At 38.3% G+C, this 25,644-nt stretch overlaps 1 protein-coding gene across 3 annotated transcripts in view; it reads right to left on the bottom strand.

Annotated features, from left to right (window-relative positions):
• cpne2 (copine II) overlaps positions 1–20,007 on the bottom strand; it is a 39,630-nt gene extending 19,623 nt beyond the window's left edge. The window contains exons 1-9 of one of the 3 annotated variants that reach the window (XM_026927407.3): positions 19,677–20,007; positions 8,281–8,483; positions 6,102–6,281; positions 5,595–5,669; positions 5,417–5,488; positions 5,231–5,314; positions 4,352–4,441; positions 3,053–3,151; positions 221–307 (exon numbers count right to left, since the gene is read on the bottom strand). In XM_026927407.3, coding sequence (XP_026783208.1) covers positions 221–307; positions 3,053–3,151; positions 4,352–4,441; positions 5,231–5,314; positions 5,417–5,488; positions 5,595–5,669; positions 6,102–6,281; positions 8,281–8,454 — 861 coding nt within the window. In that variant the 5' untranslated portion in view covers positions 8,455–8,483; positions 19,677–20,007. Of the gene's footprint in view, positions 1–220; positions 308–3,052; positions 3,152–4,351; positions 4,442–5,230; positions 5,315–5,416; positions 5,489–5,594; positions 5,670–6,101; positions 6,282–8,280; positions 8,484–13,125; positions 13,228–19,501; positions 19,638–19,676 lie in introns of those variants that run through there. The other 2 variants (XM_034305396.2, XM_034305397.2) reach the window with 2 other exon arrangements.
• Between the last annotated feature and the right edge of the window lie 5,637 nt (positions 20,008–25,644).

Genomic DNA, 25,644 nt, shown 5'->3' with positions numbered 1-25,644 from the left:
ATTTAGAGCCATTAAATTAATCTCTGCCTACAGCACTACAAAGCCCTAATGAGAGCTAGCATAAATAAAGAAAGAAAAGAAAATAAGCAGACCTGTAAGGTGTATGATAAATTCTTTAATGTTTGTATGTAATGTCAAAGCAGCTTTGTACTGCACTTATTTTAACTGCTTAATTCTAGAGCTGGTGAACTGGTACATGGGAGTGATGGTGCTTCTTCACCTTGCAGGACTTCAGAATGATGATTCCAGAGTTCTTGTAGTTCTTTTTCTTCTTCTGTTTCTTCGGATTGATGCATTCAAACTCCACCTGCAGCAGTGGAAACAGAGTCGAACATGTGATGAATACTCACAAGAGCAAACCTCAGAGACACATGCAAATGTTTCTCATGTTTAAAAGTAGATAAAGCCTGTGTCATTCAGTCAGATTCCCTTCAGGAGGCTTGTGCTAACTGCTGTCTTTGGGCTACATTTGTGTGAGTGATGAATATCTATTATAACTCTTGACTGGAAAAGGTTCATTGTCAGGGTCCCCTGTGTCAAGTCATGGTAGTGCAGTGCTGAGATTAGGAAGGAATAAATCATAACAGGACATGCTTTTATAGAAAATTAATCACAAAGCAGAAGACCAAAAGTGATTAATTTCCACCCCAAAAGTGATGATTTTCCAATAACAGCACATCCCAAAGTGCTTTATTCCTCTTAAACACAGCAATTTTCCAACAATTATACTTTTCTATTAATTAAAGTATGACATCATATTTTTTTCCATTGACAATTATGCTTCTGGAATAGCCATGAAACAAGTTCAATTCAGTTTTATTTGTATAGCGCTTTAACAATGGACATTGTCACAAAACAGCTTTACAGAAATAAGTAACAGGAAGTAACAAGTTACTTCCTGTTATAACTTATAACTTACTACCTCCTCTTGAAGTTAATAAGACAAAAAAAAATGCAGCTTGTCAAAGCTTAAAGTCCTTCAGAAAAATGAAAATTACAGCTTTATCTCTGGACATTACAAAGAGCTGACACTGGAGACTCCTTCCTTCCGTCTCCTCAAAGAAAACTTCACCATACAACTTCACCAACAGCTGATATGGTTGATATGATAATGAACTATTACAAACTTTTATGTGGCACGTCTGCCATACAAGTCCCTGTGTAAGTTGTTACTATAGGAAGTATAATAGATTAATATAAACCTTGCAGCTAGAGCTATTGTCACAGTCGTGCTGTTATAGAAAAGTAATCAACACCTTCTGACCAATTAGAATTGAGAAATGAACATTGCTGTGGTATAATTATAATAATGATAGCCTGTGGAAAATTGTTTCAGGGCAAAAAAGGGGTGCTGGTATAGATAGGAAAGGTGTTTTGAGTTCGGTCTTGAAAGAGGACAAAGCAGTCATTGTGTGAAATACTATTCCAAAGTCTAGTGTTAATATCACTGAAGATAAGATTAGATCCATTTCAGAAATAATGTGAACCCTAAACATACTGCAGGTGCCTGTGAACAAGCAAAGGGCAAGCTATGGTTGTGGGTTCCGCCTACGGTTGTTTCCTGTAAGAACACACACTCTCACTTGTGACAGGCAACACACAATGCTCGTTCCTGCAAACAAGGCAGCAGTTAAACAAGAGCGATTTACATCTCCAAAAAAAGAAGCTGTTACTCTCGCCATCTCTCTCTCTCTCTCTTGCTCTAATTTCTGCTTTCATTCTTTCCTATCTCTCCCACTTAGTCTGTCACACCCTCCACATTTGAGTGCATCTCTGCTCATTCGCTCTTTCTTTCAGCTTCATTATGCCAGATAATGAAGCACAGGCACTGTTCCCACAATGTGCAAAGGAATGAGTGCAACAAACCCATGAGAAATGATATTTTCATCTCTGTACATGTGCATTATGAAAGTAATGACTCCAGTGTGAGGGAAATGAATTGGTGGTGGAAGCTTTAACAGGACGTGTGCCTCAAGTTCCTACCTCAAGTTCAAGGTAAGCCAATACATGCATAGACTTTTTCAATGCAATACCAGAATTTAAGACCAAAATACTGAAACACAGTTATGACACACTAAATATTAAAACACTAAATAGAATAAACAAGTAGTAAGGCTTAGAGAAAGTAGAAAACACCTTAAAAAGCAGCATAATATTATGAAAAGGCCATAAGAGTAATCATTTGACACACATTTTTAACAAGAAAGTGTAACTATTTTCCAACCATATTAGTTGAATTTACATTAAATTTACATTTCCCTTTTTTGGACAGATCTCTCTATATGTTAGTTAATTACATAATTATTGGCACTCTTCATTAAATCAAATATATAAAATAAATAACATCTAATGAAGGATATTTTGTGCCTTACAATTTTACAAAACAACATATAAATGTTTGTGGCAAAATACTGATTTCAAAATTATATGCAGAGGAGCGCATGGTCAAAAAGTTTATATCTGGTCTCATCTTACCACAACACATAATTCCAAGTTCACTTACAATGACATTTCACAAACAGCTTGTTTTTGTAATTAAAATTAATCAAATAAATCTCATTTTAACAATATTTTTTGTTAGTGAAAAGGAAAGTATCTTCAACTGTTGTAGGAGAAATTTTAATTTGTGAGTATGATGTTTATTTCTATACAATATTTCCCCCCATCAGCCTAAATGATGCCTATAATTTACAGATGATTGTAGCATAAAAGCAGGTAATGTTAACCTATGAATATCTGCCTTACATGATGTGCCCAAAGTGATGCTGTGTTATGTATGATATGATTTAAAAAACAACCACAAAATAAACAAATAAATAAATAAATAAAAATAAATAAAAAACGACACTAGCATATTGGTTGTCCTAAAACTTAACTAAAAAATTAAGTCTGAAATTAAATGTAATATGTTATACTTCTTAAATTTATTACTTAAAGCCTTTCATTTGTACAGTTTTAATTCCAGGCACATAAAGAGTTTTTTAGAGATCCACAGCAAGCCCTGTTTGTGGATAATTCTGAGAAAGCGTGTCACGCTTTAAGCCCAGCTCACCTCTACTGCGTTCTGTGCTTCACTCATCTTGGTGACTGTGGTCAGAAATTCTCCAATGAAGTCGTGGCCTCCATCGTTATCATAGTCATAGCATACCACCTGAGAAAACAAACACTTCCTCAAAGCCGAGGCTCAGATGTGCTCAAGACTGAACTAGTCCACTGGAATATAGTAAAAGTTGAAAATCTTGAAAGGTGGGGTAGCACAAAAAAAAGCTAAAGGGGTGTGTGAAAATATCTAAAATAATATATCACAATATTATTGTCCAACATTTTACACAATAAATATATACGTAATGTACACTTGCTATGGAAATGTGTTCTCTGCAGGACAAACTTTTTTTTCATGTGAGTTTTTCATTGGCATGGACTTTTCTTAATCTAAGACCTTTCTCATTTGACAGTTAACTTTGGTTGTTACTGCATCCATACACCTTACACACCTTAATCTCCACAGTAGTGACACTGACATGGTACTGTGTGTAGTGCTGGTATGAGAACAATAGGCTATAGTCAGTAATTCTATATCTACAAATTGATCTGGAAAGCAGTTTTACCTGAAAAATGTGTAAATACAATGAGGATTTCATAATGAATTGGTATTTTTCTCCAAATTTAATGCTAGCAAGAGAGCTCAGATTATATTTGGCCATAATATCTGAGCTAAACTTTCTAGTTTAAACTAAGTCTACAGACAATGAATTCAGTGATTCAATATTCAATGAATGATGACACTTCTGGAAAGCAGCATAAATTTTGGATGTGATGGCAATCATTGTAGCTATGTGCACTAATGAATTATTATTAGTTCAGTATTATTACCAGTATTACAGTATGTCATGCTTAGCCAATGGTCTTAATAAAAGCAAGGTACAGTCAGGATAGATTTTTTGCCATGACTTTAACGGGGCACTTCTGTATTTTACTGGGTCTGGTGGCATGTCTGCGAAAGACAAAAGAGTGAACTGAGCTGACATAGTTAGTGGGGAATGACAGGAGTCTTTGGTAGGGTGTTGTGGATAGAGCTTAATTAGCAAAGTTAGCACAGAAAAAGTGTAACCTAATGTATAAAATGTAACCCTAACCCAGGATATAGCCAGTCACACCCACCAGTAAGAAAACACCAGCATAACTGAGAAAGGTCCATTTCTGGGCAACATTTTAGGGCAAAGAATGTTTTGAGAATTAGTTTGCCAATGGCAAAAAAACAGGGCAGTTTTTTTAATGGTTCACATGTTTCTACCAGCATCTCATTTTTACCACAAGTCCAGGTTATAATTTACACAAAGATAAGACCTACTTTGATGTTTCTGTCCACATCACCATTGCAGAGAGAAATCAGTGGCACAGTGAACGGCTTCCATACAGGGTCCAGAGTGTTCTTAATCACCTGCCACACAGCAGATACACAAACACACTTTATGGCAGAACTATAAGATATTAATAGACAGCCACTATGTACTGTAACTAACTATAGTCTAATGTAATGAGCACTACCAAAGAGTTTGGAGTTTGGATTAAATGGACTGAATAAATACTTTTTTCATTGTTTGCTTTGGCAGTGTGATAAAGGTTGAAATTGTAAATAGTGAAGTTAATGTCCATGTATAAATTTATTTCTATTTTTTTGTTATTCCCTGTGTATTTTGTATTGATGCACTTGCCTAAACAAGAACTTAGATGCCAATAAGTGCTCTGCCTATTTGGGAACTTTATTTCTTAAAAAAAAACTTTTTGGAGAAAAACCTCCTGGTGGTTCTGGATGAAGCTGGCTGAGAAGTGTGCAAAGCTTCATCAGGAACACTGTTAAGAATTTAAACTATAAAACAGTTTTAACTCTGTGACGAGCAGGAGGGAGGGGCCAGACTGTGAGGACGCATGCCTGGCACTCAGTTGGCTAATCAGTGGGAGACAGGGATAAAGGAGAGGCTGAAGACGCTGAGGGAGAGAGAGAGATGCATGCGTGTTTTGCGTTTTATGTTATATTTATGTTACGTTTACGATTAAACATTACGTTTAAGTTCACTCGGTTCCTGCCTCCTCCCTGCCCATCGTTGAGATTTGTTACAAACTCGTTTAACACTCTTCATGGTCACTGCATATTTCCATAGGTGTTATTTCGTAGGGATAATTGTCTTCATTGTAAGGGAATAAATACAGAGTTAATGGTGTATATTACCTCTGTTCTGTGGACCAACATCCATTTTCCATCCTCGCCTTGTTTGTGGAACTCCAAGTAAGGGTCTGATTTACCGAAGAAATCCTGGAATCCGGAGTAGAAATACCCATCAGTATAATTAATAACATCATTTCAGTTTAACCAACACTACAAAAAAGAGATTTATATATATATGATTTGTCTTACTTTTTTATCCAGCTTTCTCCCACACATGGAAAGGGTGATTATTCTGTTGTCTGATAACTCCTGGGCTGTTATCTAGAATAAAAGCACAAATCTAATGTGATGCTCTTAAATGTACAAATTGCTGGTACAATAAGCTGGTGACTTTATAATGTTATCAGAGGAGGTCTTGAGGTCTTACTGTGATGGCTCCCTTTCCCGCTGGTTTGCCATTGGCCAGGATAAGAGGCCGATGAAGTTTCTTATTGGACACAATCTGTACGGTGAAAGACAGGCTAGTTAAATAAGCTCAGAAGAAGATGGATAAAGAGCTCTTTAATCAGCCAAAGGTCACCATAGAGGCTGTGATTGCAAAGAGAGTTAGCAAGATCAATGCAGGCTCATTAGCTAATGTTTACGGAAAGCATGGTGTGCAGAGATGGCTGGATCTATTTGTGCATGATGCATCATGATGATAACTGACTGAAAATGTTTTGTATTTTTGTAACTCTATGTCCTGTTAAATTCAACTTTTTACAATGTTTGGCTATTTTAAATTTTTATTTTGCTTGTTAAGGCAGGATATATTTAGGCCACTATCTGAACATTGCCAGTAAGGATTAACACCTGCCAGTAGCTTTAAATATCAGTAAATATATGATAAATAACAGGCAGTGGATGGCGCAGGTGTAAAGCGGTAATGCAGTACCACTCCCAGCGTGCAGATGAACTCTCCCAGAAAGTCGTGCTCATACAGCTGGCTGCTGCACTTGTCCTCATCAAACATGGCAAACTTCAGCTTCTGGACCTCCTCAAAGTGGTAGTCCACCTGGAACTTCACTCCAAACACAGGGTTCAGATTGTTCACCGCTGTCTCTGTACGGCCCAGCTGCAGCCACACAAACACACACACACACACACACACACACACACACACACACAAACACACACGTGAAACAGAGTTACTTAGCTCGTCTCCTGAAAACAATTACATCAGCATTTTGGAGAACTTATCCTTGTGGATAAGATAACTGCGCTTCAGACAATCAGTATTTGTGGGGATATGATTGCTATTGATCAGAGCATTCTCTCGGCTGCATTTTGTTATGGCTCTGTGGTGCAGAGTAGCATGCTTTCAGAGAAAAAGAGAAGACAGCCCACATTTCTGAGGTAAGGCAAATGTGTATAGCTGATGTAATATGGAGTGATTAAAGGTCATTAGACATTTAAGGAATGTTAGAGAGAGATAGAGAAATAGAGAGAGAAAGGAAGGAAGGGGGGAGGGACAGAGGAGGACAGATAGAGGGAATGAGACAGAGAGCGAAAAGACAGTCACAGTTCAACTATTTATTGAACAAATGCTTGCCAACAGTCCAAAGCAATATGGAAACACACAAACATGCTCAAACACAAATGCATATGTGTATACACCCAAGCAGACCCCTAGATGGGACTGAACATATGGGCTGAGATGTGATGCTGTGTGTACAGTTCTAAAGAAAAACATATTTGCTTGCCACCCCACACTGTGTGTGTGTGTGTGTGTGTGTGTGTGCGTGCATGTGTGTGCATGCTTCTCTTCCTTCTGAAACCAGCCAAGCCCATGACAGCTTTTTCAGTGGCTATAAAGAATAGCTGCTCTGATTTCATTAACATGTATTATCATTCTTCTGCCTATATTTGACACACAAGTAAAGTCAACTCCAGAGTTACTGGCACCCTTCAAGAGACTTCCAATCTAACAAGTGGAGATTGGAAAACAAGAAAATGTCTAATCTAACAATTGCAGAAAGCCCCTTTCCACTAAGAAATTCTTATCACCAAATTTTGTACAGGTTTTTTCCCCTTAAATTGTGTCTGTTTTTAGAATTTTTCCTTCAACTATGTCCTGTTTCCTTGTGTTTGTGTGTGTGTAAAATCCCTTTGTAATCCATTACAGTAGTGAAACAGATTTCCTGTTGTAGTAACTATTTAAAAGAATGAAAATGAATAGTATGACATCTGAACAGTGTTTATCATGAGATTGAGGTGAAAACCTTGTTCATGTGTGAAAATAAAGCAAAGCTACATTTCTGTGGGAGATCTAAGTGTCAGTTAGTGTTTGTGCGTCATGGACATACACTCACACGCGCACACACACACACACACACACACACACAAACAGAGAAAGAGAGAGCTGTTTTATTGATCCACGGACCCCTTGGCAAAAGAAGAATTTAAGAATTTATTACTACCTATTTCTACTAGCCTAATTCTTCCCCTTGTTTCTTCCCCTAACCCTTACCCACCACACTCCCTCTTTATCTCTCTCTCTGCATCTCTGCTTAAAAAGCATAAGCCTTTTGTTTCCCATGTTGTTGCCATGACTACGGCGGGCTGAGAAACATTGATTTCATGTGCAGGCTTGCACTATTGACTGTTAGTGGAGGTCCACTCCAAATCACAAGCACACACGCTTTCTAACACACATTATGGCCCCTGGAGCACCTGCTCCTTGTTAAAGTGTTTCTCTCAGACTTACTGACTAACTGTAATGTGCCACAAACATTTACTGGTTTGGCTTGATGTCTCTCTTCCTTTTGTCTGCCCTCACATATTACTGTTCTCTTCCCTCACACAACCATCACCGCTTCTATTCACCCTCTCTAAAACCGCTATTCTTTCTACACTCTCCATTCTATCCATTGTTCTCCTTCTCATATCAGTTTTGTTCCAGTTTTTATCCCTCTCTTGCTACCATCTCTTTTGTGCTCCCCATTATGTCCATCACACTGTGTATTGAAAAGGATTTCGGATACTTTCACATTTAAACTTAATCTCTGCCCTGGCCCCTAAACTTCTCATCAGTACTACTGAAGGACAGAGGGGACGTGTCAGAGCTGTCGCACCTCCACCCAGTTACTGTCCACCTCGTGGAAGAGCACGCAGAATGGGTCAGACTTAGAGGCAACGTCGCGGTCCAGCAGGTTCGAGCAGCACACGGAGAGCTCCACCTTGGTGACACAGTGCTGAGGGCCAATGGCAGGGCCGGCGTTGGGCCCTGAGCCCATTGTGTATGCCATGCAAGCTGGAGTGCCTCCTCTCCCACAGCCTAAACACACGCACACACACACAATAAGGGAAAGTAATTACTACACATAAATTACACAAGAGTAGTAAATCAAGTTTGTCAAATTGCTTTCATTAAATTTGTTGGAATTTTTACCTAACTGCAAACTGTTTTGTACAGATTTTATAATTAACAGCAATAGTCTTCATAATGTTTAAATAATAGTTCATTATCACAGATGGTTTCAGTTCAGAAACTCCACAGCTAATGTTTAATGGTAACTGCAGTTACCACTTTTGACAGTCAAAATTGGCAGACTGTGATCCAGATGCAGATCCTGCAAAGTATTTCAGTCGACCAAACCAAGAATTGGAAAAAAAAATGCTGGAGAAGAACTGACACATGTATGACATAAACAGGAACCAGCTCAGCTTTTCCAAAGCAGTTCTTCTGTTAGGCTTATTCAGTCCCAAGCATTTATGTCAACTGTGTAACTGAAGGCATTAAATAGGAAAAGGGGTAGTTTTCCCAGATTGTGAAATTCTATGGTGCTAGTCAAAAGTGATAATGTGAAGCACTACCACAAAACAAAACATACCCACTTCAAATAGTCTTACTTATATCTATAAACTAATTATTAATAAATAAGGATTTAAAAGGAACTGTTGTCACTATTCTCTTGGTAGTTGCTTATCTGGAACTTTTTGTAGGCAAAGAATTTTATTTAAATGGACCTTTACAAATTTTAGTTGAACAAGTTGATCATGATTTAAAGTAACAGAATGCAAGTTTGGGATTAAGAGACCTGTTTGATAGCATTATGTAACCGCAAGCAAGGGCTGTGCTGCTCCCAACAGTCAACACTCCCTGGTGAAGAATGGAAAGTTCATACACATTTAAGGAGTATTTGCAGGCTCCCAAGTAACACAACCATGAAGCGTTTGCCCAAAGGCTCTAAGAGAGCATAATACCTTCTCTGGATGGGAAGATAGTATTCTTCTCTGCACTGTTAATCAGAACTATGCTAGTTATTAGTGGGTGGCTGTGAACCTATATGGAAGAAGGGTGCAGTTACAGACGTCATAACACAGAAGTATCAAGAGCATAAAAACTTTATTGTGCACATCAACATGACTCTCACTGTTACCAATACTAGGTGTAAAATTTAACCTAAAGTTAGCTGTGAGAACGTCTGCTCAATCCGAACGCTGAAGTACACACAGCCCATAGTAGATAGCTGGTCAGTTAATGTTAGATAAGTAGCATAAATCACAGAGAAGGAAACAAAAGCAGAATGGAAAACAAAATACACCTTTAGCAAAAAAGCACTTAGATTAATTCACAGGCTAAACCATTTGTGTACTAATTGGCTCACATTAGCTAGCTGGCTAGCTAAAGCACTGACCAAAATACAAGGAAAAACAAATAAAAGCAAGCAGGAACTTTACTTCACTCACACTAAACAGACACAACCAAGCTTGAGGACCAAAAACCAGACAAACAAATCAAACACACAATGCTAACTGACTGATTAGCCAGCTAGATAAAACAACTTCACAACAATGTGAATATGGTTTCATTGGTATTTGTATGTCCACTGACTTACTTAATTTTTAACAAAACAGTTACTTACTACAGCTTTAACCACACTGTATATGACTAAACTGACCGACCAAATCTCTCTCTCTCTCTCTCTCTCTCTCTCTCTCTGTCACTCACACACATGCATGCATATCTGCACAGACACAGATAGCAAGAAAGAAGAAGAACGTCACGGCAGAACATGAGGAACACAGCAAGAGCTCCTGTTGCTAAGAGACTGATGTACCAATGGCTTTTCTCTCTGTGTTAGTGTCACTAACCACAAATAGGCTATGACCATCGTACACAGAGAATACAAATACAGCTGATTAATATTTATGTTACATCCAGTTACTTCATGTTACATCTCACACCTGTGCCAAATTACATTTAGGCAAAAAAAAAAAAAAAGATTATCCAACCATGTTAAGCATCACAGCTATTGAAAGAAAGAATTTTAACAAAGCCCTGATACTGAGGTCATACCAACTAGAAAAAATGAGTACAACGTTTAGCTGCCATAGCGACCTACATAATATGATGGTTCGAACTTTGAGGCCACTGACCGCATAGCAAAAATAGGAAACCACAAGGGTGGAAAGAAGGAACCAGAAACCAGAGCACAAGATAAATATCTATAATACATGATTGCCTAGAACTGTTATATTTTATTGTATTTACTAAAACTTCCAACATGTTAAGAAACTTTGTTAAGAAAGTGCTAAAACATGTTAGTCATTCATTTCAGGTATGCTGTACCTGAGGAGCTGAGCTGCCATCCACAGCATATAGCCTGAGTTCATATTGCTTTAATGTCCCTGTGGTGTCTGGCTTATATGTTTCATCCAAATCAATTTCATCCAAAACCAAAATGGTAAGGGTTAAGGCCTTTGCTCAAGAGAACAGCAGAGGTTTTCTGGCAGTCCTAGTTTCTAATCAGTAGTCCAGAACTGTAACCACTGAGCATCTGGACTACGATCTTGCAAAGCAGGTCAGGTATGAAGCTTGAAGAAGGGCCAAATTAATTAACATGGAAGCGTATCAGAAGTGGTGTAGTGCATGTGCAGTGCTGTGTGACACATTTACTGCATTCATTCGTTCATCTTAAGGATCTGCTTTGTTCTGTCAGGGTCATTGTGGTTTCTGTTGCACATTTCACTCTGGACCAAACTTCTGAAGGAGCAAATGGATCATGACTCTACACTGAGCCACCATAGATCATTTTAATTGAGTTTTGATTCACTGATTTATGAAAAACAATTTATCTCTCACCACATAGCAGGAATGGATGCTATGGTTAACAGTTGCTAAGTATTTAGAGTGGCTGAGTATTTAAATGGTTACTAGCTGTTAAGTATTTTAGAGACTATTAGCTAGCTACTGAATTGGAGACAATAGCAGTATTTATGTACATCAGGGACTGCACAGAATATAATTTGTTTGGCATTATTGCCATATTAGCCTTTAAAATACTGATATTCTGGACAGCTGAAATATGCAAATGAGCCCTCTAAGCAACCTACAAATTTTATTATGTTCCATAAGAATTGTGAAAAAAATATATTGGGTATTCTAAATAAGTTTACTTAAATCTTAACACTGACAAGGCCCAAGAAAAGACTTTGTTCAAATTCAGTGCAATAACACTGACAGGCCACAGCTTCAATGGCATGTTTTAATGTATTGCAAGGCATACGACAATCACACTGTGCCACAATATAATCATAATATGCTGTTTTTGTTCACATTGTGACACCAAAATGTGCAATGTCACCAAACATGTTTTCTTGAAGGCCATTAGTTGCTAAATTGAACGGGGATACATTTCATTTCTGCAGAGACAATAAGCATATAGAGAAAACAATTTATTGATCTCTATAGCAGGAGCTGGGATTAGAAGCAGACAGATGAAGCAGAAAGACAGAATAAAATTGTGAAATACCCTGAACATTGCAAATCTATTAATATATATATACAGAAATGCACAAAACCAAGATGTGTATATGTGCAGATATCTAGGTATCTTTAGTACAGATAGCAGATCAGTGTTGTGGGATGACAAAACTGAATATAACTGATCATCAAAGCAGAGATGCAGTCCACACATAGGCAGATGGATGGATGACTAAACAGACTCAGCTTAGTGAAGCTAAATACACTGATAGTCAGAGAAAAGAAAGCCCCACAATTGTTGTTTGATGAACGACATTTGCTTCCTTCACTGTGCCTGAGATTTTAACGTGATTTAGTTTTAGTATGAGCAGGAACTACCAAAGCAAGACTATAATGCTAACTGAGCTAACAAAAATGCTTATTGGTAATGTTTTTCTTGTACGCTGCTCACTGATCTGCATGACTTTACTGATGTGCGGGTGCTGGATGCCATGATGTGTACACACCCACACAAAAACACACATACGTTTATGAGGACCTTCCACTGACATAATTATAATGCAGCTAATTAATGCTATGCCTACACCTGAACCTAACCCTTAACTTAATTTCAGTAACCAAAAGAAACCTTTAGGCTGTTTTAGTTGTTTAAAAAAAAAGAAAGAACGAAAGAACGAAAGAAAGAAAGAAAGAAAGAAAGGAAAAGACAAGCAGTTTTCCTTTCTCTCGGGGACCGGAGAAAGGTCAAAACTGTTAGATTTTCCTATCCATGTGTGGAAAAACGTGTATTCACACAAACACTGAGACAGAAGCACGATGGAATTTCTGATAAGAACAGCATTTCCTAAATGAACAACAGATGTTATCCCCATTGCTCAAAAATGCAATATGTTCTAAATTTTTTGTCTCTCCAATTCTATAAATTCTGCTCAGGTCCATGTTTATATCCAAACTCAGTTTTTATGTCTCAGATCCGAGATCCTGTCAATGTTCTTCTCATGTGTGAAATCATTAGACCCTACCTTCACATGTAACTTTTATAGAGTTTTTTTTTGTTAGTTTCACCACAACACCTGCATGACTTTAAAGTTTAAAAACTAAAAGGAATTACTGGTACAGATGAAAAACAAAGCTTTTAGAAATCTATTCTAGATTTTAAAAATCCACATTTAAATCCACTTCAGGAGGCAGAACCGAGAGCAAAACTCACCCAAACATCCCATACCGCCATCCGATAAGTGAGTTACACACCTTAAGTTTCTCCCCAACTAAGCAGTGTCTTTATATAGGCTTCTAATGTTAAGTATGGTTCTCAGGATAATCATACATCTCCCATGCCTTACTTTAGGCAGTGATGTAATGGAATATTCATCTCTAAATCCCAGTCTCCAGACACAACACAAAGCTTTAGGAAAACTCACAAACATGCCCACACACACACACACACACACACACACAAAGCTAAAGTCCACCCATCTGTGGTCAGAGTGGAAACTCTGGCTCATGCTTTTCGAAAAACATCACTTACACACTTACATTACCATCAACTCCATGCTTACTCACCTGTCTGCCTACTGAATTACCAGAAATCTCAAACTCATTCTCTACCTGGTCTAGTGCTTACTAAATGCATATAGAAGTACTCCAAACTCATTCAACAAGTAAAATGAATTTGATTACCAATGATATTTTCTATTTTCAGGTTTTTCAGATTTCAGGAGAACCATTAATAGGGATAGGTTGTTTTGCTGGACACTATCCCTGGCATGCAGGCATCATGCAGTCAAACATAAATGCTAGTCCTCTCTAATGTCACAACACTGCAATATTTATCTATGTCGTTGGAAATCTGTGGATTTCTAGTTTATTGCTTTTACAGTTGTATGATGAAGCTTACCTATTGGGTAACAACGCATTAGAAAATGATGAGAATGAGAAATGAGGGTGGGAGTGAAGATTAAAGTGTGTGAATAGGTGTATAATCCTAGACTAATTACATATAACTCCATATAACTATGCACAGCAATTCAGTTCCAGTAGTTCACCCAGCTGATTCACTAGGCCTCTCTGTCTTATTACAGTAAAGAAAACCTGCAAACAAAAAACATTAATAATTTAGGCCTGACAGTTCTGCTGGCAATGATGCCCACAATTCTAGGAAATACTGCACTGCACTCAGACACTGCTCATCTTCCCTGCTGAGTGAAGCAATGGGGAAATTTACAAACAAATAGGTCATTTAAAGTAGCTGCAATCAATGATGTCCATCATGCTAACTTCCACCACAGCCCCCCAAAGGCAGGCGTGATGAAAGAAATCTTGCCATCTGACTACTGTTCATACTGCATGGCTCAGTCTGTCTAGAAAATTGCATTACACTGTATGATACCTCACAATGCAGGTTCAGACAGTGCATGAACGTCCAAAGTTAAATGCCAACGATGACAGTAGTCACTTCAATATCATTGAAAAAGTTGACAAGCAGGCAACGCTGAGTCTGTGCAGTTTTATGGATGAAAGGATGAACAGAGGGTGAACAGAGGATGCTGCTGCCACTGTTCAGGTAGTGCTGCATTCATTATATGTGTTTTGTGATCTTTTTTCCTCTCAGTAATAAGTGTGGAAAAGAGGTGGCTGGCTGGCTTCATGTGTCTCAGTGGAAGCACATGTTAGCCATCGCCCTCCCTGGTTGGTAGCTGTCTTGTGATAGAGGAGAGCTGGCTAGGAATCCGCAAGTGACTGCAAAATTGTGCCAAAACTGTATTAGAGTAAGCCTGGCTTAAATCCCATGTCTTTCATCAGCACTTTCAGAACGCAGGGTAGTAAACTGTACCTTTCCTTGACACTTATCTTTTGTGCTTTTAATATGTACAGTACCTTTCACCTGGAAACTTGGATATATTGTGCTTTCAAAGAAGGATTTAAAGTACATAACTGGACTGCAATTACTTTTTAGATTAAAGCTTTAAAGTTACACTATATTCAACTTAATTTAAAAGATACGTACTAATATTACAAGAGGTGTACACTTGACGGTACCACCTCAGCAACAAGCAAAGGTACAGTTCAGTATCCCTTTTTTCTGAGAGTGTACACCTCTTTCTAAAGCCCCTCCATCCAAACACATGTACAGTGTATGGGTAACATCATGTAGCATCACCACAGTAGTGCAGACGTTTGTTCCACACCTACAGCTACACGCTTATCTACAGATCAAAAAACTTACCACTTCGTACACTGATTAAATTAGCAGAATCAGATTTAAAGTGAGCTCAGCATCAGATTTGAAGGCCTTTGAATCTTTCCAGTCTACCCAGATCTGAAAAGCCACCCTGGTGCTCAGTCATGTCTTCCCACTTGCTTTGTCCTGTTTCCTTTCTGAATGCTTTCTTTTCCACAGCACTTGCCTCAGGCAGTTTTGCAGTGTGAGTGGTTGTTACCAGTTGCAGAAACAGAACCTTTAGTTGAATGTCAGCCATCCAGGCCACTGCTACAAACAGATATATTAACAACAACAACAAATCTAGGCTTGGTTCCTACTGCATTAGTTAGCATTTGGCTTTCTGTTCATTTATACCCCACCATTTTATGGACTGCTTGGGCATTTTTTAAATAATTATCGAACAGGAAACACTACTTTCTTGCAAAGAGGTTTCTTATCTGATGTTAAATATACAAAATGCTGGACAGTCACAGCCATTTATTTGTCTCAACACATCTACATTTTGTAATTATCTTTTGTATTACCTAGCAAGTTGTAAAGACTCTATATAGACAGTGTTCTTTAAAATGTTTACAGCAGCTTTAATTTCTGCAAGGTATGATCCAAAATCAATAGATCATGTCGTTCACTTCTGAAATATTCCCCTAAACTACCAGCTTCTGCTTTCTCTCAACTGCTTTTGCAGAAATCATGACTTCCCACAAGGCTTGGTAATCAATGTCACATCACACTCCATTGTGGGATCCACTAATGATTTGTTGAACAATGTTCTCAGTTAGACAAAAAAATAGCATTATGGGAATATAATGTTTCAACAACTAAAAAGCTGTAGCAGCATTGTAGAAATGTTAACATAAAGTTGCAAAACCTTACGTAAAAATGTTTTCAGAATTCCCAGAACACCTGACAAAACTTTTTGAAACCAAATTTCTAGTCAAGTGGATTTTTACTGTCATTCTTCTAGATTGCTTATTCTAGAGCATTGTCTTCATGAGCTATTTGTAAACATTCAGCATTTGCATTAAAAAAGACTTTATAGGAATTAAACTGTTCATTAACAATATTGATCCCTATGACCTACCAAGCAATGGTGGACTAATGGTCCAGTAATGCTACCTCCTCCCCTATTTTGATTTTGTGTGTAGCTGGAGAACTTATTCCTTAAGCTATTTAAGTAAATAGAAGCTCGTATGCAATTTACAAATGGACAGGTACAGAACTTAGATTTACATGCTGGCACACTGTGACAGAACCATCATTTAAACAAGTTCAGAAACATGACGTTAGTAAGACAAAAAGACTATGGAGAAACCACAAAGAACTCTGTCCTGAAGCCTTTCCCATGTCAGAAAGATTAAAGGAACAGCTTTGCCTCAGAAAAGCACTGGCACTGGACACTCATTCGCATGTATCCTCACAGAAAACTTCACCATATCAACAGTTACACATATTTTAATCTGTTTATGTGGAGTATCCACCATACAAGTTCCTGTGTAATTTATTACTATAGAAAAAAAAACATATTAGAAGAAGCAGATTAATATGAACATGTGATTTGCCTTGCAGCCGGCACTTCTGTTCAAACTGTTCTGTTATAGAAGCTTAATCAACACATTTTGACCAGTCAGAATCGAGAATCCAATAGTGCTATGTCCTATAAATGATCACATCAAAACAGTATAGTGAATTTCCCACAAGTCATTGCAGAGTGCCATTACATTCCCTAGCCCTGTTACACATACCATATGTAGTGCACATACACAGAAAGCCATTTGGGATTTAGGCCACTACTGAGACTATCTCCACTGCAGTTAAAGTATCTTTAAACACATATTGTAATGAATAAAAGGAACATGCAAGATTTTCTACACCTAATCATTGTAATAGTCATGCTTCAGTATCAGGCTTCTGTGTGAAAGAAAACACACTGTATGGACTTTGGTTCTGCAGACCCCACTTTAACAGCTTTTCATGTCCACATTGCTGAGACATGCCACTGTGATAATTGCTTTTTTCCCCCTTCAAAATGAAGTCCACTTGATTTTAAAGCAAACACTTGAAGTATTCATGATGGAGGCTACTTGAATATATCCAGTCCATCCTGACAGCCTGTTTGACTCCATCAGAGCTTCTCAAATCCTAATAGCTATGTTCCTACTCATTTAAAGTTTTCACTGCTCGTTATAGACCTGATAAAGCTCACGAAGGGTCTTGGTCATTAGCTGATGAGCATGTCTATATGATACAAGGAAAATGTTAAGGGCACAATTTAATGCAAAAACACAACTTTAGTAACTTCTGTGGACACCTTACTATTACACCATATGTGGGTTTTTCCCCAAACTGTTGCCACAAAAGCACACAATTGTATAGGATGTTTTTTTTAATGCTGTAGCATTACAATTCCCCTTCACTGGAATTAAGGGGCTCAAACCTGTTCCAGGTTAGTGGAAGAACTCGAGTGGCCTGCACAGAGCCCTGACCTCAACCTCACTGAAAACCTTTGGAATGAATTGTAATGTCAACTGCACCCCAGGCCTCCTCGCCTGACATCAGTGCCTGACCACACTAAGGCTCTAATGGCTGAATGAGCACAAGTCTCCACAGCCACGCTCCAAAATTTAGTGGAAAACCTTCTGAGGAGAGTGAAGGTGATTATAGCATCAAAGGAGGACTAAATCTGGAACGGGATGTTCAAAAAGCACAACTGGGTGTGATGGTCAGGTGTCCACAAAGGTGAAAGTGGAGTCCGGGGACCACTCAGGGGTCCATGAAGCACAGCCATGGCGTTTGTGATTTTTTAAAATTTATTTATTTATTTATTTTTACTTTATTACATAAATGGAAATCACAAGCCACTATTATCATAAGTCATTATTATTATATTTATGTTTGTATAGTTATTAGCCTTTTTAACTGGTTCTTTCAACTAGTGTAATCCAAATCCTCAATAACTCAGAAACATGTCAGCTTATAAATAATGTGAAGTAAGACCTAATTTGTTCTGCTGTCAGGAGTTTCAGGAATAAAATGCTTCAATAAATAGCCAAAATCATTTTGCACACATGTACACATTTAAATAATGAACCTAATATTTAAATGGTTGTATTATGTTGGCAGGGGGTCCATCAAATTTATATTACAGTTAAAGGGGTTCCTAGCTGCAAAAGTTTGAGAACCTCCAATCTGAAACACCACCACCAATCATTTACACCGACAAACACCCTTTGGCCACTTCAGACAATTCTTTCTTTCCAGTTATGCAATCTTTCTGTTGTTGTTATATTGTTTTCATGCACAAAGCATACAGCTGAGGCTAAATGCAGTTCTGCATCGTAAGGTGTCACATCCTGTTAACAGATCTTTACTCCTAGACAATATGCAAACATATTGTAATAAGAAACTATTATTTAATGTTTAATTTGAGGCATCGCAACATATTTTCTATTTTCGTGAAGCTTATTTGTCTTGGATGAATGAGTAAATGCAAACTTTCCTTCTAAAACATCAACATTGGCACTTGCACAGTGTGCCAGTGTGTCTCTGGCTTGAATGTGCATGTTATTTAGAGCTATATTGGACTTTAAATGGACACACAGATATTTGGATCCAGTTTTCACTGGAGAACCCTAAAATGTAAGTAAATATGCATTAAATATTTCATGCATTTAGACTATAGTTATAACTATATAATGTAGTGTTTGCACTGCCACAATGTACTGAATTATTACTTATTCAATTAAATATTTTTTGTACAAAGTGTCATTATTCTGCTGGAATGCACTGTCTACACATGTTGATATGCACCTGTGCAGTGTTGGATACAAAGCATTAAATTAACTAAAAGTTGTATTAAATAGGATTATACTCTATTCATTATTCGCTGGTGTGTACATTTCTGTGAGAAGACACTTATCCATCCATCCCTCCATTTTCTGTACCACTTATCCTACACAGGAAGCTTGGAGCCTATCCTAGGGAACTTGGGGCACATGGCAGAGGGCACATCACACACACACACACACACCAGACAATTTAGAGATGCCAATCAGCCTTCAATGCATGTCTTTGGACTGGGGGAGGAAACCCAGGAGTACCTAAAATAAACCGCCAAAGCACAAGGAGGACATGCAAGCTCCATACACACAGGGCAGAGGTGGGATTCGAACCCCCAACAAATGTTCGTACTACTAAGCCACCTTGCCTCCTCTGTGAGCAAATCTTTAATAAATTAAAATAAAAATAAAAAAACACCAAAGTGCCAGAACCCTGATAAAAACTAGGTCTTACGCACAGAGTGTTTTTTGTGAAATTACAGATGTGGACAGAGAGGCTACTTTCAGTTCCAGATGTTGGTACCTACCTGAGTACATAGCTGGCCAGTTTGCTGGTTTGTTTTTCATCGCAGGCTACATAAGTGTATATAGCCTAACTATTTCACTCGGATGCGATTTAACTCCTTGCCTCAATGCCAACGCCTTACACACTGAATAAGGCTACATACTGCGCTTCTGAATGAGCAAACAGCCATCACTCACCGCTTAAAGCTCACTCCTCACGCGCTGCCTACTTTCCTTCCGAGACTTCTCTCTTTCTTCTCTGGCCGAGGTGTCTCGCTCTAGCGCGCTCTTTCAGCGGTGCTGCTGAGATTGAGAGGTGTCCGGGTACAGGGATGTGGCAGCCCGCACTGACGGACTCAAGTTCCGTTAAAGCAGATGGGTTATTTACAGCGCCGCGCGCTTCTTCCTCCCCATTGAGGGCTGCTGCAAGCTGCAAGCAGGAGTTCAGCGGTTCACACGTTTCTGCCAACTCCTCTAGCACAGTGCTGCACACAGGGCTCCCTCTCTCACACGTTCACTCATACACACACTCACTCACACACTCACTCACACACACACACACCCTTCCTGACACTATTTCTATCAAAGAAAATACTACTGTACACAGCTTATTGACTGTAACCAGAGGACTGAGGGGAAAATGTTACACATGAACCTCCCTGCTGAAAAAAACAATAGAACAATAGAAACCCTCACAGAATTTGTAACGCTTTTAATGGTTATAATGGGAATTGTATTGGTTTGAATGGAAGCTCTAATGGTCCCTGTGGGTCTCTACTGGTAATTTCTTGCCTTCTATTGGTGGCATGTTATGTCTAATGGATACCATTAATAAGGACCAGTAATGGCAGGGGTGAACTTACCACTAGGCAAAGGTAGGCAACCGCTTGGGCCCCCAGAAGCCAGGGCCCCTCTAAAAATGCAAATGATATACATTTTAATTATTAATGCTAAATAATGTATGCTGAAAATTTAAATATTGATGTTAAAACACTGAAAAAGAGCCCCATTCCTATACTTTGCCGACAACCCCCAAATCACTCAGTCCACCCCTGAGTAATGGTAATGGTAATGCTTTTAATTGTTAGCTGATGTTTGTAATGGTATTTGTAGTGAAAACCATTAGAATTTCTGTGATTCTTTTTTCAGAAGGAATGAATCACCTGTTGAGACAACAAGTCTGTTTATTATAATATTATATAATATTTTTGTAAAATAGATTGTTATAATGTAGTCTACTGTGTGTGTGTGTGTGTGTGTGTGTGTGTGTTAAATGTCACTGTGTGAATGAGCTGAATTCTTGTACCTGTCATGTGCTCTTATGGTTCTTTCACACATCATAAATCCTCTTCCTCTGAATCAAGCCTGAAGAATAGCGATTATTCCCGTCATTATGGTAATTATTGTCACCCCGACTCGCATCCTGTCCATCATTAATTAAATTAGTCACGCTGACAAATGAGGACCTGAAATGTTTAGCTCCAGAAGCGTAACGTGTGAAACATGCTGTGTGTCGTGGCTGTACTGCCATCTAGCGGTGGAATTTAAATCAGCGCTGCTGGTGTGAAGGGTCTTGCGTTATTGATTAATATGGCTCTTAATCAGTCGTTTACAGCACTGTGTTTATGTAATGGAGAGTCTGTCCATTACATAAACATAATTACAACTATTCCATTACAAATACTGAAACTCTTTAAAATTCGTAGGAAGCACTAGAAGGACGTAAACAAGAAAAGCTGTTGTCGAATCTGCGGTGATAAACAGTGAAGTCAAGTCAACCTTTATTTATAGAGCTCATTTAAAACAACGGAAGTTGACCCAAAGAGCTTTGCAAGTCGATCAAACAAATAAGCAATAACGAAGTTATGTTACATATATAGTAAGAATAATAATAATGTTTAATAAATACCTTTAAATACATCAAGTATTTACCTATTTCAACCTATTAAAAACCTATTCAAAAGAATTCTAAAGAATAAAAATACATTTTAAACAAAGATTTAAAAGTGGCTATTGAAGAAGCTGACCTCACATGGAAAGGAAGACTGTTCCAGAGTTTAGGACCTACCACAGAAAAAGCATGATCGCCTTTGGTTTTATAGTGACAACAAGGAACTCTCAAAAGAAGCTGATCAGAAGACCTGAGCGCTCTAGTGGGCAAGTAAGGATGAAGAAGATCACTGATATATTGGGGCGCGAAACTAGAAAGTGCCTTGTAGACATAAAGCAGAATTTTAAAATCAACCCTGAATACATTTTCAGGAAGCCAATGTAGAGATGCTAATACCAGGGTAATGTGATCCCTCTTTCTTGACCCTGTTAAAAGCCTAGCTACCATGATGAGATTAATGAGTGAATTACAATTTCCAGGTCTTTGCTGGATGTTTAACTTTAGTGACCGATCTCAGATGGAAAATGCTGCCATTAACAATAGCACTGATTTGCTTATTGAAATGTACTGATGAATCTAAAATCACTCCAATACTTCTAACATGATCTTATACATTCGATGACAGAGGACCTAACTTGGCAACCAGTCCAGGTAAGGAGGACATGGAGGAACCTAAAAATCAGAACTTCGGTTTTGCTTTCATTTAATGGTAAGAAATTGTTTGCGAGGCAATGTTTAATATATTTGAAACATTTTATGACATTATCAATTGAACACTTATTGTCTAAGCTCACTGGGAAATAAAACTGAGAATTGTCTGCATGACAATGATAAGATATGCTATATTTCTGAAAAATGAAGCTCAGAGGAAGCACACGCAAGGAAAATAGTAAGGGTCCTAAAATCGATCCTTGAGGCACAACACGAGGCAAACCACTGAAGGGCCATTCCCTGGATGCCAACCAAACACTTGTGACGATTGAGAAGTTGGTGTTATGGTGTATAGCGTCAAAAGTGGCACTGAGATCTTATAAAACTAAGACCACATTTGAGCCAGAATCCATGGAGAACAAAATATCATTGATGACCTTCAACAAAGCAGATTAGATGCTGTGCAAAGGTCTGAAACCAAACTGAATTGTATCTAGAATGTTAAATGCATTTAGATAGAGCTGCGAATAGACAACTCTCTCCAGAATCTTGGACATAAAAGGCACTTTGGTATTGCCAAATCCAAAAAAGATTTTTTTAAACAAAAGATATAGAATTGCATGTTTAAAATTGCTTGGAACACCTCCATTCGCTAAAGAGCTATTGATTATAGATGCCACACTGGAGCTAATAGTTGTAAAAACATCTTTGGAAAGACGTGGAGAAAGAATATTCAGCTTATAACTGGAACATTTCATCTTGGAGACAACATCTGCCAACTGTGCTGATGAAACTGGCTCAAAGTGAGTCACAGAGCTAGATGGGGAAGATATTAATGGTTGATCAAATTGTGAGGGTACAATAGCACCTTTGATCTGCTCAGTTTTTCGAGTAAAAAAGTTAAAAAATTTCTCAGAGGTCTCTTGGGCAGCATCCACAAAAGCATCTCTCCTACACTTTAAAACAGAGTTGATTGTATGAAACAATACTTTTGGTCAATTTGCATTATAAGCAATTACTTTAGACAAAAACCTAGCTTTCATTTCCTTTACTGCACTTTGATAGTTTGTTATGCATACCTTTAAGATGTCGAAAGAGACCTGAAGCTTGTCTTTTTTCCACTTTCGCTCCGCTTTTGTACACTCTTGTCTAAGAGTGTGGGTGACGTCATTTAGCCAAGGCTGTGCAACACCCTTAACTCTCCTTGGGTTAAGCAGAGCAACATTATCAAGAGCGACAGTACAACATTATCAAGAGTGACAGTACAAGAGTTATTGAAAGTTTCAACCAGTGAATCAACGTCTACTCTAGCTGAGACATCATTTATAAAAAGTGATAGATAAAATTCTGAGCAAAGATTGGCAGAAGATGAATGAATAGACCGGGAGGAACATACAGGCTGAGAAAGAGTAAAGAGGTCAGGATATACAGACTCAAACGCAATCGAGTAGTGGTCAGAAATGCCATCATCTAAGACCTCTAAATTAGATACAGAAATACCACAAAATAGCACTAGATCTAATGTATGACCCATAAACAGACTACAGAGCAGAGAACATTCAGACCACTGATTTTGCAACATTAAAGCCTTACTCTAAAACTGAAACATATGCATTAATGAATGTGCATTAATGAAAAACATGTGCATTAATGAAAAACATTTACACAATTTAGACCCTTTACTCGGTAACCAGTCTTAAGTATTTCTGGCTATAAGCTTAGCATGCCTGGATTTGGGGATCTTCTCCCATTCCTGTCTGCAGAACCTCTCAAGCTCTGTTAGGTTGGATGAGGATTGCTGAAGCACATTTTCAGCTGTCTCCAGATATGTTCAACTGGGGTACAGGTTCTGGCTGGGCCACTCAAGGCTGGGGCAAATTCACAGATTTGTCCCAAAGTACTGAGAACCCAAGCACTCTTCAGCAGGTTTCTTGCCTCTGAACATAGATTTGTGCCTTTTTCCCACAATCTTGACAAGCGGTAACATGATGCTGCCACCATTATGTGCTTTACTGTGTTCAAATGATGCTTGCGCTACCATTTAACACAGATTTTTTGTTGTTGCCGTGCATTTGGAAAACTCAGCCCAGATTTTTTTTTTTTATTCCACTGTGGCAATTAAAAAAGAGTAGGAAAGAGGAAGATAAAATGACCGGATATTAGGAAACGTACTATATCAGTGATTGGCTAAATACCTGTTCCCTTTGCAAAACTCGACTGAGTCCATTTTTAAAGCTAGAACTTTGTTGGACTGCTGTATTACAAAAGCACTATCCACTCCAGTCAAAGTAAAACTGCAGCAAATCCATGTACAGTGGGGTCCAAAAGTCTGAGACCACTAGTGTAAATGCTTATGTTTGGCATTCTTTTTCCATTTAATGCAAAGGTTTTCATTGCAAATGATATTATCAGCCACAACCTCAGTGAAAAGTAGAATCTTAGAAATATTTACACAATTTTCAGAATTACTTAGTATTTGCTATGTCCCTTTTTGCTTTAATGACAGTGTGCACTCGACCTGGCATGGACTCCACAAGTTTGTGTAAAAACTGATGATCCATGTTAGATCAAATCTATTGGCGTGTCGTCTGAACACATTCTTCAATGGAAGGGATAAGCCTCATGCAAAATCTGACCTTTTGTACAAAACAGTTAACATGATCAGTATCACAAATTTGCTTACATTTAAACAGTGATCTGTAAATTGAGCAATATCTTTTAACACATTTAGCACATTTAATTTTTTTTTGTTTGAGAATTTTCAGAATTCTAAAACTTTCTGTTTATTTCTAGTTTTATATTTTTAAAAATCCCAGATTTTCAATGCGGTCTCAGACTTTTGGAACTTTTGGTTCAGATGACATTTGCCCACTAAAGCATGCAAAGCGAGCTTATTGCCAAATCATACAGTTCTCCCACTCTTTTTGTTGAAGTAATCGCTAACAAAAAGGCAGTTTTTAGTGACACACATTTCAGTTTGGCATAGGGAGGGATCTTAAGGGACTCCAGCAAAAGGAATTGTGGGGAATCATGGTGGATAAAAGCTCCATGTCTTTTTCAGAGCCCGAAGATAAATGCCATGAAATGCTCGTAATGGCCACCACATACACCTTTAGGCTAGATGGGGACATGCAGTTGTCTAGCATTCCATGAAAAGAAGATAAGAATCAGGCAGTACACCAGATCTAGAAAATGAGGTGTACTCCATTTGCAGAACAGCTTACATCTAAGGGAATACAAGGCTCCTGTACTACGGGCTCTGGAATTCATGAGTGTTTACTGGACTGGTAGGTAACAATCTTCAGTCCCAGACAAACACACTGGCACAGGTGACCTAGCTGGAGCGCCAAATCTTTCTGTCCATTTGGGATAGCATATTTGCTTGAGCCACCAGGGTATATATTTTGACAACTAGCAAAATTAGCAGAGGGGACCAAAATCTTGCCAGCCATCTTGGGGCCACAATATAACTCTCTAGCATAGTTGCCGAATGATATGGGAGGTGGGTAGACACAGAAGGGCATACAGTGGGTGGCAAGGCCTCAGTGGATTGTCCACAGTTGGCAATGAGTTGACTTGGCAATGAGTGTAGTGAAAAAATAAAGCAATAAGAGCGGGGATGGA

The sequence above is a fragment of the Pangasianodon hypophthalmus genome, chromosome 6, assembly GCF_027358585.1.
Source record: "Pangasianodon hypophthalmus isolate fPanHyp1 chromosome 6, fPanHyp1.pri, whole genome shotgun sequence".
NCBI classification, from domain to species: Eukaryota; Metazoa; Chordata; class Actinopteri; order Siluriformes; family Pangasiidae; genus Pangasianodon; species Pangasianodon hypophthalmus.
Note: the sequence above shows the minus strand (reverse complement) of the source record. Positions and strands in the feature narration are given on the sequence as shown.